General features: G+C 36.2%; 1 protein-coding gene across 1 annotated transcript in view; it reads left to right on the top strand.

The window, feature by feature from the left end:
- Positions 1-10,619: 10,619 nt before the first annotated feature.
- Positions 10,620-13,985, top strand: part of LOC145292138 (ribonuclease H2 subunit B-like) — a 46,698-nt gene continuing 43,332 nt past the window's right edge. The window contains exon 1 of the mRNA XM_080138259.1: positions 10,620-10,862. Within this exon, the coding sequence (XP_079994385.1) occupies positions 10,796-10,862 (67 nt within the window). The 5' untranslated portion in view covers positions 10,620-10,795. The remainder of the gene's footprint in view (positions 10,863-13,985) is intronic.

Consider the following 13,985-nt stretch of genomic DNA (forward strand, 5'->3'; position numbering starts at 1 on the left):
GAGATTACAGCTAGGATATCTGCAATAGAACTAGCTTACTTAAATCCATATTGTTAATACCTCCCTTTTTATATTCTAGCAGTAGTCTGCCAACATGCTAGGGTTCTATTTTTCTTTAAAACGTTTCTCTATCACTGAAATATCCTGATTGTATCTCTTGCCATGTTCATCACTCACATCACTGATTCTCTGCAAATTTCTCAAAAGTGACAATTTTGCAAAAAACTGTACCTTATTCAACAAAAAAAAGGCCAAAAATGAATTTTCCATGTCATTGTGCATATAAAAATGGCCACAGATGTCCTGTACTTTTTTGAGCATTGCACAGTGTTATTTAAGAGAACGGTTCAACAAGAACTTATTTACTTTATACTTGAAAACGATCATGCTATAGTCATCTGAGAAGCAGCTCCACAGTATTATGTTCTGCAGGCGGGCAGTTCTAGAAAAGAAAGTTTGCTCATATCAGCACAGATAAGTGTCGTTGTAGCTGGATGAATGTTTGCTGTTAATGTTAAGAATGGCTTTCTAAAATTTTGCAAAAGTGTGAATTTTATTCTAGGAGTTATCTTCTTGATTCCTTCAGACTATTTTCAAGAGGGTGTTGCAAGATCTTTGCTCATCGTTTGGTCATAAAATTTTGATTTTCTAATTTAAAAATAAAACTACTTGATCATTTATTTGATTTTTGGTGTACAATATAGTTTTTTGTGTCATGGGTACGTATAAGTGGTGACTCCTTTGTAAAAAAAAAGAAGACCAGTAGCAGAAACTTGCCATGAAGCAAGCGAACAACAGAAGATATTTTGTAGGCTTGTATTTAATGATGTTTTCAACTGTTTTCACTTGTGAAGTAATCCATTTTGGCTTACAATTAATGTCAGTTATCAAGAAAGAAAACGGGCCATTTCAGAGCCTCCTCTTCTTAGTTTTTTTTTTCTCGTAGACTTGTATCGAATAATGTTTATTGTTTTTTTCTTTGGGTATTTCATTTGATTCCTTAGTTTATTCACTCATAAACTTGTATATAATTATGTTTTTCTTTTTTTTGGGGGGGGGGGTATTTCATAGCGCTCTCCAGATAATATTTGGTTGCCAGGAGAGAATACATACCATTTTGGGGGCTTTCCTCTCTAGGAATGGTGCATATTCTGCAGATTAAAAAAAAAATCTCTATTTCTATATCTATCTATCTATCTATCTATCTATCTATCTATCTATCTATTATAATAAAAGGAACTTTGTCTGCATGTGGGTCGATTTTTATGAAATTTCACGCGAAGGTATTTTATGTGCCTGGTAGTGTCCTTAGATATGTTTTTTTATCGGAATGTCTTCGATAAGTATTGATAATCGAAATAATCGGATGAAAGAAGGAACAGGTGAATTTGACTAAAGTTAACGCCTTACACAGTCTAACATCACAAATGCATCTGAGAAGTGGTATTACCACACAAGCTGAAATGTCCAACATATAAAATCAACAGTAGTTTTTTGATATGACGATGTGTGTTGGTAATGAATATTTCGATTTAAAGCACAACTGACCCATGATACTTGACTTTTGCATTTTAAACTTTAATTCAATCCATTATATAGAAAAAATAACTTTATAAAATAAACAATAGGTTCTCTACAGTGCAATGTAAACTACAATGTATTGTGGACCAAGTCACTGTGGGGAGGCATGTAAAGCTTTCTTTTGGTCTATTGCAATGTGTCCACAACTAGAGCAAACAATTAATCGATTTGATTGAAAAATGGGTGATTTCACCAAGTTCAATGATAATAAAAATATAGGAGTGGGAAACATTCATTGATCATCATCACGTCTCCCTGCTAGTATATATATATATCACGTCTCCCTGCTAGTATATATATATATATCACGTCTCCCTGCTAGTATATATATATATCACGTCTCCCTGCTAGTATATATATATATCACGTCTCCCTGCTAGTATATATATATATATATAAACATATATACATATATATATATATATATATATATATATATATATATATATATATATATATATATATATAAATTTTAGATAAAAAATGTTACTTTATTATTCAATTTGTTTTATAATGGAAATCGCTTCAGACAAGACATGAAGCCATTTGATGTAAGGAGCTAAAACAAAAGAAAATAAATAAAATACCACTTCAAGTTCAAAATCTTGCTAATGATCAGTGTTAGATGGAATATATTCTGACACATAAAACAGCAATTCTTACCTCTTTGTCAGAAGCATCACACTTGGAATGTAAGGACTAAAAGACAAAATAAGGAAAGCGAAAATTATACCGTGCCGGAAATAAACCCAACATCCACTTTCTACTTTCTTTTGCTAAGTCAAAAAAACGAAAATTAACACATGCAGACTCTAACATCTGTTTTTCATATCTGTAGACGTCATGAATAAAACAAAGACTTTTTTTCTCTTGCGAATCAACGTACCTACTGGACGATTTGGCCACGCACTGACCAATTAGCTTTCTTTCTTAGAACTGCACGCCTGTGGAATTGTCTTCCGTTTTCCTGCTTTCCGGCTGACTACAATATGGTTGTCTTCAAGTCTAACGTAAATAAGTTCTTGATGAGCCGTTCCATATAAGTTATCAAATTTAACAAATTTTCATTACTAATGATTATTATATTGTCCAATTTCTACTGTACACTCTTTAACCCTTATCCTTGAGTGGCCTCTTGGCCTTAATAATGTGTTGATACCTATGAAAAAAAAAAGAAAAAGCCCAATGGGAACAAGTTCTAATTGAATCGTCCCCCTAAGTAATCCAAGTTACAAAATTCCCACTGTTTACTATGCTAAAATCACAATGACTAATGTATACCTATTAACCCTTATCCTTGAGTGGCCTCTGGGCCTTGATAAGTGGTGACACCCATGTAAAAAAAAAAAAAAAAAAGGTCACATTGATTCCATTTGTCCCCTGAGGAACTTCTTTAGCTCCTTTAGGAATCATGGCCAGTCAGCAGAGTGAAACTAGGAAGCATTGAGGAAAGACATTCCTTCTTCCTCTCTGCTGTCCATATCAACTGGACCCTCCAGCATTGATGATCTTCTCCTGAATATAACTGCTGGCTGAACTTTGACAGCCCAAAGAACTTTCAACTCTTCATTTGCTTCACTCAAACACCGTCCAACTTTCTGCCACTAAAATATTTTGTTGTTTTAAAACAGGTTTTGGCTTTTCCTTTTGTTCTATGCTTTTATTTCTATCAATATCTACAAAAAGATGCATCTTGCATCTCTAAAGATACATATGCTATCTAAGTTTATAGTTTAAGCAAAATTAAAGTCTCTGGTGTTTATTTAGAACTAGCTGGACGACCAGCGTTGTCCAGTCATACAATACGCTTAAACATGATATTTTAAATTATGCAGATTGCATATGTATTATTATAGAATCAATCCTCTATTGAATATTGTGAAGACTAATTTGCCCAGTGGACTAATTTGCAAATAAATAAATAATAATGATAATGTTGTTTATCAAATTCCATCTGTGTTTATTTACAATATCATGCCAGTTGATATTTGGGCTTGAAAATGAATTCCCTGGAAAAGTCACTTCTGATTAATGTTTAGTTTTAAAATATGCAAATGAAGAAATGATTTGCTGCAATTTTAAATGGTACTTCTTCTTTTATCATAAATTGAACTCATTAATAAAAAAACATTAAAATAAAATGGTGAGGTATACCCGGGCTTGAACAGGGGATCATTCAATCTGTAGTCGAATGTTCTACCACTGAGCTATATCTCCAGATGTTAATAATTCTTCTTTTTTTTTTTAAGAAGAAATGATTTGCTGAGATTTTATTATTTCCCTTGGCCAATGTAATGCAAAATAGTCCCCTGTAAAAATTCTTCTTTTTTATCTATAAGAAAGACTATTTTTAGGATTGGATTTCTTTGATTTTTTTTACTTATCGGATGAATTTCTGTAAAAGAACATATCTAAGAACACTGCCAGACATATAAATTATCTTTGTGTGAAATTTGCGAAAGCTAGGGTCAGCTGTTTCAGAATGTATGAGGAACTCACACACACACACACACACACACACACACACACACACACAAAGTGACTTTTATATAATAGTAGAGATTATACGTATATAAAAAATACAGAAAACTCTTTATACTCATCACGGAATGAAGATGTCATATTTGAAAAATCACGTAAATTGATCAAGTAAGCTGTTTTTAACTTAGAAAATAAAAATTTACGATTTTTAGCGATTTTAATACTAAATTATATCCATTATAAAGCTAATTTTAATATTGATAGTTTGAATTGAGTTATCTCCCTTTCATTTATTCAACATGGTTGATGAAATTATTACGTCTTGCTTAGTCATAAAATTTGATTTTCTTAGTTAAAACAAAACTACTTTATCAATTTATATGATTTACAGAAGGCACTGAATAAAGATATCCTTTCTTCCTCTATCCTGTCTCTGTCCACCGGACACTGAAGCATCGACTTTCTTCACCCAAAGATAATTGCTGACAGACCTTCAACAGCACCCCCCCCCAAAAAAAAAAAAAAAATTTTCTATCTTTCCTTTCTCCACTTGAACACTTGTTGTAGTGTGCCAGCTAACCACTCCCATGCTTGTAAATAAAAACATTCCATCGACTGAAACTCGACACTCTCAGAAACACATCACGACCATGTGTGCTAAAAATAGCAACGGCCGCTTTCAAATAACAAAGAGAAAACAAAAAAATCTTCATATTTCACAAACTAAACAAAAACAAAGGACTATTATTTCGAACCTAGATTAAAATAAATATACTTAATAAACACCAAAGACACTTTTAATTGTAAGCAATATGGTGTCAAATTAATTATAGTCGTTTGTTGTTTACTGACATTATCACTGGCCTGTGAGCATGTATGAGGGGCATGCAATAAGTAATGCCCCTGACCCACTTCCCATAACAGTAGAGCAACGAAACTTGGCACAGTTATTAGTCTTTCTCTACATAGGAACCACCCAGAGTTATGCATTTCTCCCATCGTTTGATGCAGCTCTGGAGACCGTTTTTGTAGAACACCCCAGGTTGGTCCTCCAACCACGATGTGACTTCAGAAATCAAGGCTGCATCATCTGGGAAACACTTTCCTTTCAAAAACAACTTCATGGCTGGGAAGAGGTGAAAGTCAGAGGGTGCAAGGTCAGGAGAGTAGGGAGGATGGGGAAGGATTTCATAACCACACGCCCGTGCTTCTGATCTGGCGACATGCGAGTTGTGGACCGGAGCGTTGTCCTGCAGGAGAAGGGTACCTTTGCTGATCTTGCCCCGCCTTTTGATTTTGATAGCTTCCCTTAATTTCCTCAAAAGTGGAGCATAATAGTCTCCTGTAATTGTGGTACTCTTTGCCAGGAAATCTGTCATCACTACTCTATCCTGGTCCCAGAAGACTGTGAGCATGACCTTGCCAGCGGAGGGCTGCACCCTTGCCTTCTTTGGAGGTGGTGAGTCCAAGTGCTTCCACTGCATTGACTGGGCTTTGGTCTCTGGATCATAGTGATGGACCCAGGTTTCATCCTGTGTAATCAGTCTTTTGAAAAACTTTGACTCATCTTCTTGGCACATCTCCAAATTCATCCTTGAACACTCGACGCGTTCTCGCTTCTGGAATGGTGTGAGCACCGATCTTCCAAAATGGCAGCCTCAACTTGACGGACAGATGCCTCATCAATGGCAAGAGGGGGGGGGCGACCAGGTCTGGGAGCTGTTTCCACAGACTTCTGGCCATGTTTGAATTCCAATGCCAACGTTTTACAAGGTCATATGATGGGGCATTATCACCATAAGTTTCTTTCATTTCATCAAAAGTCTCCTGTGGTGTGCGTCCTTTCAAATACAAAAACCGGATCACTGCTCGACATTCAACAGGCTCCATTTCACACCTGACTCAGTTCAAACACCTGTAAAACAGAAACCACAATTAGTTCAGAGCTGTAATTTGCCACATAACCCGTAGAGATATAAATCATTGCACATGCAAAATTTCAGTTAGATCAAACAACTGGAAGTGGGTCAGGGGCATTACTTATTGCACGCCCCTCGTAGTATGAATGACTTTCCATAAAGCAAGCAGCTTTCACAGCAAATCTCAAGTTCAGCCTGGGAGCTAGGAGAACTCCCATCTTGATTTGACGAGAGTCAGCATTGCTGCTGTGGGGACCAAGGGCGGCAAAATGTGATGCACACTCCACTCTCTATTGCTGCCTGCCTCCTGGAATTCCCCCTCACAGCCTGCCACTCTAGCAACTCCAACTCACCCATGCAGCTTCCAACGATTCCAGCTCACTCCTACAGCTTTAGTGCTTCTAGCAGCCACCAGTTACTGCAGCCCACTGTTTCAGTGCCCACTGACATCCAGCTACCCGCTCCAGTGCCCACTGCTGTTCGGCTACCTGCCCCAGTGCCCACTGACGTCTAACTACCTGTTTCAATGCCGACTGACATCCGGCTACCTGTTCCCATGCTCACTAACGTCCAGCTACCTGTTCCAGTGCTCACTGATGTCCAACTCCAGTTCCTACCTCAAAGATCCAAGAATGTCAACTTTGCGAGACGTTGATTCTGTATCCATTACTGTACATTTTACTTTTTCTTGGTAAACAATAAAACATGATGTTTTATCATCTTTAACCAAAACATTTGTGTTTGTCATCCTTCTTTGCCTTGTGTTTACTTTATTAGTCATATGGTTGATTAGCACTTTCATGTCTCTCGACTCTCTGCAACACACTGTCCAACTTTCTTCTAACTATACTGAACAGTGTAGGTAATTAAATAAATTCTTTCGGTATTGTTATAAAAATTTTTCGTTTTTCCTTTTGTGTGATGGTTTTCATTACATACTACTAATATGCAAAAGTGCGTATTTTTATAAATGATGACCCCGACTTGAATTGGTCATATGCAAAAAAATGTTGGAGTTTTATGGTTTGACACCCTAGCCATGACCAGGTAAGCAAAACAATCAGAATATTTTCAATACTTTTTGAAAAACTAAAAATGTTTTCTATTTTTACTTTAGTCATTTTGTTTGCACAAAGTATGAGTTAAGACAAAAGGATATCAGTTTCTAAATATCAGGTTGGAAAGAAAGTAATATTGTTTTTCTACTTTATCACTTTGCAACCCCCTAAATTGTACATAGTTGTAGATTTTCTGATGAATCTTTTTTTTTTTTCTTACATAGGCATAACCTATTATCAAGGCCAGAGACCACTCGAGGATAAGGGTTAAAGTGTACAGTAATCAATTGGACAATATAGTAATCGTTAGTAATGGAAATTTGGTAAATTTGTTAACTTAAGTGGAACAGCTCATCAAAAATTTGTTTACGTTGGACTTGAAGACAACCATATTGTAGTCAGCTGGAAAGCAGGAAAACGGAAGACAATTCCACAGGCGTGCAGTTCTAAGAAAGAAGCTTTGTTCATGGAATCTACGTTTAGGTTTAGGCACAGATAAAGAGTGGAGGGAATTATTAGTAGTGTTTTCAGCTAGACGAGTGTTTCTTGTGAAAATTTGGCGAGGGGGGACCATAGATTGAAGCTCAGTCGAGCACTTGCCATGAAAATAACAATAAAGCAGAGACAAACTCGCAACATCTCTTCTGTGAGATAGAGGTTGCAGGGAAGAGAAAAGGATATCTCCTACGAGGCTACGAAGTCTATTTTGAACTCTATCAAGGCAGGACAAGTCCTTTCTAGCAGCTCCTGCCCAGATGTGGCAACAGTACTCCATCCTTGAACGTACCTGACTCTTATATAAATAGAGAATTGCATCAGCAGTGAGATATCTACTGGATCGATAGAAGGATCCCACCATTTTTCCAGTGGCCTTAGCAACAGATTTGATGTACGTGTTCCATTTAAGATCAGGAGTAAAGGTCAAGCCCAGAAGCTTGTCAAAACATGAGGCCTCCCCAAGACGAGAGCCATTCAATTAGTGTCATAATATTTTGCTTTGTCTTTAAGGTATATTAATTAGCGGGAAAATATTAAGTTTAATTGTCTCAGCCGTCAAAAATGGATATTAGTGAGGAGCATCTGAGACATTGCATGTGAGGAAATTTTGGGTGCGTCACCAAAATCCGCTTTTCATGGTAAGAAAAAGGAAAGAAAAAAAAAGGGGGAAAAAGCATTTATGGCAAATCTCTCGGAAAAGAGTAATTAGTGGAAATGAGCAAAAGAAATACAAACCCGAATAAGTTTAAAATGATCCAAGTTTATTAAAACAAAAAGTTATCGATTGCCTTTATTTCCTAAGGCTGGGGTTAAAAAAACCCTTAAGGAAACATTTAGAAATACATTAAGAAAATACAAAAAAAGGCGTCAATCTTTACTTGCAAGAAAGGCTGAAAGAAAGAACATATAAAAAACGGAAAACAGTCCTTGTTAAGAATTCAGTCCTTTTAACAAAATGTTCAGTCTTTCTTTGACAAAATGTTCTTTTTTTTCTTTTCCGAAAGGACAAACAAAAGTTTCTTTGACCTAAAATGGGAGAAAGAAGTAATTTCCTTTGTTAAGTCTCTTGTGCCTTTTAATTCAAAGGGGAGAAAAGACCATAAAGCTGCTTTGATAGCCTTTATGAGGGGTAAATTCTTGAACTATGGAAGATTTGAAGGTTGAAAATCTTTCAAAGAGGTAATTTCTTTTCTAGGGACGATATTCTGCTCGTCTCGTCGGCGAAATTAAATTTCGTTCTTCTTAGAAAAGAACTCCTCAACACATGGTAGTTTCCTTCGTTAGTCCTTTGACAATAATAATATACCAGTTGTAAGACTCGATTGACTTTTAATAACTGGTATTAATCTTCCTGTCGTAAGACCTTGTTGTCTTATAATGATTGAAAATAAAATAACATTAATAGTTTAGTTCTAAACAAACGTCTTTCTCCAAAGGAGGAGAGAAAAAAACCGTGGAATTTAACGTCAAATCCTTTCTGATCTGACGGAGCCGAATAGCATCCTTCTTCTTGGCCGGCTAGATTCGAACTGACGAAAACGGGCAAAACCCTTTCCTCCTCCTCCTCCTCCTCCCCCTCCTCCCCTCCAGAAGGTAGGAGTGGGGCTGGCTGCTAGAAAGGGGACTATACCTAAGCTGCTGCTGATGATAATAGAAGTGACCTGCCGGTCAAGGAATGCGTTCCTTGACCTAAATGCGGAGATGTTGAATGGGTATAAATAAAAAATAAATAAAAACTATTTTTCTATTAAAAATTTCAACACATGCTCTATGAATTCAAAAAAGGAAACTCAACTGCAGGAGCTACAAGGAATATTGGAACTGTCTACAAAATGAAGTTCTGAATTATCGAAAATGTCAATGGTGGTTTGCAAAATTTTCTTCTTGAGATTTTGACCTGTCAGATCAGTGATTTTTGGGAAGGCCAAAATCAATTGATGGAGATGCTTTTAAAGATGCCATGGAGACCAATCCAGCTGGTTTATTGAAGAAAAATCTGGCCTTTTAAAGGATTGAAGTGGCTCCCAGAAAAACCATTTTGAATAGATTCAGAAACTTTTCTGATTGGTTCAAAATATAATTATTTGTTTTTATTAATTCAGGTGGATGCCTGTGCAAATCTGGATGCACAGAAACGAGTTTAAACATTTCATTTTTGATGCCAAGGTGTAAACATCGATGGCCACAAACACATGTATTAGCCAGATATTAGTGTGAAGAGTTCTACTGTATCCTATGTGTTCCTACACCAAAGGGTTACAATCCTTGTTCGTAGAAAAGTAGTTCCAGTGATGTTATTACAATGTGTATATGATGTCACTATGCCTATAGTAGTTTGTGAATGCCTCTCATCACATCTGTCACTTGTCCTTGGCCCAGGGGTCAAGATTGTTTTTGAGATATAGATCTGAAAGAAAATGGAGAAGAGAAAAATAACACTAGTGCATGAGTTTTTATATTACATGCAAAATTCGGAGGTGAATATTTTTGCACCTGTGATTTTGTGCAATCGAGAGTCAATAAACAACATGCGCTGCTTCTGCTGCTTTCTATAAATCGTTAATAGCTCAAAAAAATATTTTGTGATCTTTCGAAATTTGAAAGGAATTTGGAAGCATTTAAACTGTTGAATATGAAGTTATTTTTGGGTTAAAAATTCTTAGCAAATCCTGCTGCTAATGCAGAGAGTGATCCGCGCTATTTTTTAAATCGTATTTCCATGTTTAATTAAAGTTTTATGATATGTTTTTTTTTATTCAATTGTAAGGTTAAAGTACAGAATAGATACAAAACACCCTCCCCATGTTAAGAATGGCTTTTTAAATAATAACGTTATTATTTCAGCACGGATCACTCTCTGCATGAGTACCCATTTCCTTATTTGGAAATTATGGAGACTATTTAAATTTCAAAAACATTTTAAAACGACATTAAATTAACATTAGTTATAGTTTTGTAATTTGGTTCAATTATAATACTGTCATATTTAAATTTAACTTTTAAATTCCCAATCCTACTAAAAAAAATTAATACCCCCCCACATAGCAAAAATGTAAAAAAAATAAAAAAAATAAATAAATAAAACGCCCAAGCAACGTAGATATACAGGTTGAACTTTTAAGAAATATTCTCAAAAGGCATAAAACACACACACACAAAAAAAAGGGAATTCATTTTCCCGCGTTTATTATTGTATTGACTAATCAGAATTCAGATCGACTTGACGTTAAAGAAGAAATCAAACAACAACAAAAAAATATGCCGCAAGCAGAGACGAAAGCCTTTCTCGACGATGGACCAAAACAATATTTTATGTTGATAGACAGTAAGGAAACAATTATTCATTTCATTTCTATAATTATCAACAATAATAACTGTATATATTTCTCTATTTCTATTTTTCTTACAGGCGTGTTGTATAACTGAAGTGACTTTTAGCACGCTCTACTCAAACCACCGAAATGGCCATACTGACAGTCGATCTTGTGAATGGTTCTAAATTGAATCTAAAGAAAATATATTTTGTTTCGTTTTTATTTAAAAAAATTAGATTAAATATAATTTCCATTAATTATGTGGCTTTTTCCCCATGAAACCGGTAGTTTCATTTTTTTTTTTTCGTTTATGACTACTCATACTAAATTATGGATGCTCAAAAGCGCTGTTTCATCGCGTTATTTATTGTTTGTATTGCTTATCAAATGATTATCATGACAAATATTCTACTATTGTAATTTATGTTATACGCACTTGCAGAAAAAGTGTAGAAAAGTAATAGTTCAGGTTTTGGTGAATACAAAAAGTACTTTTTTTCTTTGGCGGATCTGAACGAGCCCCCCCCTCTCCTCCCTATAATTTTTATAGCATGTTTTAGTATGTAGTATAGTTTTCGAGGTTGGTGGTGTTTATTCCGAGAGCCGTTCTTAACATAGGAAGGTTGAGGGGTATTTATACTGCCCTGGGTTAGGTCGTAAAAAAAATACCGACTGCAGAGTCCCGGTTCCGTTCAGGTTAGCCTTTTCTATAAATAATTTAACAAACTGCCAAGAACGATAACTCTAGCTGACTAAAAATGATAAAGTTTAGTCACGTATTTAATGTACATGCGTGTAAAGAATGAGTACAGGTGTAGTTTTTGTGGATCTCGGGAAGCATGTTATACGTCTCGGCGGCTAACACTAACTCGATAAACACTGAGAAAGAGGCTTGTTAAGTAAGAACGACCTAATTTTTTGTTGTAGACCATCGTTCTTCCGTGTTTTATTTAGAATTACAATTAACAAAAATGCAGAAAATTTTTTATGATGCACGTACTCGCCACGGAACGAATGTATCATATTCCAAAAATTACGTAAATTGAGTTTTTGGTATTTTTTTAGTTTACCAACCCCTCGGCATTCACCTTTAATTTGTCGACTTGAGTGGGTTTTCGGGTGTGCTAAGAACGAATATTGCATTTATTTTTGCGCAAACAAATAGTTATTCATACTTGAAGACATTCAGTATCCAACGTAACCACTATTGGGCAAATGTGTATTTCAGCGGCGTAAATTATTTGACGGACAAAAAATTTCTATTTTTATATAAAACACATTATTAGACCCTAAGGCTGAAATAAAGACCGAAAAAAATTTAATCTAATAAAAAATGTTGAAAAAATAATAAAAATTAAATTTTTTCGTGTTTTATTTCAACCTTTGGGTTTAGTGTTTTATATAAAAATAAATATTTTGGTACTCTTGCATAATTTGACCCGAATTCTCGTGAATTCCCGTCAAGCATGAATCGAGCGAGACCGGCAATCATCGTCAAGACTAAACTAGTTTCATTCAATAATTACAAGAAACCTTCTCTACCACCTATAGCAATGGCCAACGACTCTTTATCTGAGAGTACGTCTTTCAAGTTCCTTGGACTAACGTTCACAGGAAACATGAGTTAGAACAATTACATCGAGGGCATTGCCAGGGCCACTGCAAGAAAGGTGGGCTCTCTCTACTGTGCTAGAAAACTACTAACACCCGAAAGTATCCTGTACCTCTATAAGGCCACCATTCGCCCATGTATGGAGTATTGCTGTCATATTTGGGCTAGTGCATCGGCTACTAGTCTCTCGCTCCTTGACAAGGTTCAAAAGAGAGTCGCAAATCTGATAGGCCCTAAACTGGCATCTAAGCTTCAGCCTCTGTCTCATCGACAAAACGTTGCATCCCTTTACCTGTTCTACAAGTATTTTAATGGTGAATGCTCTGATGAACTGCAAGCACTTGTGCCCCCACGACGTGAACACCCTTGACAGACCCGACAGGCTGCAAAATCCCACCCCCACACTGTAGAGATCCCTAGATGTAAAAGATCTTTCTACTCCAGTAGTTTCTTCCCCAGAACCGCTAGACTTTGGAATTCCATTCCAGGTCACTGCTTCCCCAACTGTACTGACATGCAGAAGTTCAAGTTCAACGTGAACCAACATCTTGCTGCCCAAATCCCTACATAGTACCCCAGTAGTTGTTTCCCCTGATAGTAGCCCCCCACACCAAAGTGGCAATGTGCCTTGTTTGGGGTGAAAATGTAATAAAAAAAAACTAAAAAAAACAAACTTACTCATGACGCACAGGAGACTTATTGTTCTGTACTGAGAGGGAGATGATCTTCTATCACCTGAATTCTTAAATACAGGGCATACTGATGAGGTTTTCCAGGGTGTTGGGAAGCAATTCTCCTTAAGACAATGCTTAAACAGTTTAGTAAGTGTTGGAGCAAGTTCTAGTTGAAGCTTTTTCAACACTATAATTGGAATGCTGTCAGTTGCTTTACTGGAATCAAGGTTCTTGATTAGCTTGGCAACATCACGTACAGATATATGTATGTTTCATAGCGTGATGTCTGTTATAGGAAGAAATACCTTGATGACCTTGGTCGCAAAGTGTAGAATTAGCTGCAAAGTTCTTGGCAAATAGTTTGGCTTTGTCTGATGCTGACAAGATGACCTCAGATCCATTGATGATGTTTGGGATAGAACATATCCTTCTGTTCAGGATCCTGTTTGCTATTTGCCAAAACTGGTAGGAACCAAGCTGCTGCTCAGCTACTTTGGATTTAACGGACTGAGCATATAACTCTCTTGCATTTTTATTACTCTTTTACAGTGGTTGCTGGCAGTCCTAAAAGTGGCTTTAGTCTCAGTACATCTATTACGTTGGTAGCTATGGAAAAAGTGATTTCTGTGCGCAATGGCAGGAAGTACATTCTGGGGAGAATCGTGGCTGGGTGTTAGGTTTTTGCTGGAATATTTTTGGAGGGTTTGGAGCGGTCCGTACCTACAATTAACCATTTCGTCAGGTCTCATACTATAGAGGATACATTACTTGTGATCAAGTAATTTACGTTGTTTTTGGAGTATGACATCTTATTTAGAATTACAAAAACAAACAGGCGCTTATTTAGT

This window comes from Euprymna scolopes, chromosome 13 (assembly GCF_053919585.1).
Source record: "Euprymna scolopes isolate OS-2025 chromosome 13, ASM5391958v1, whole genome shotgun sequence".
NCBI lineage: Eukaryota > Metazoa > Mollusca > Cephalopoda > Sepiida > Sepiolidae > Euprymna > Euprymna scolopes.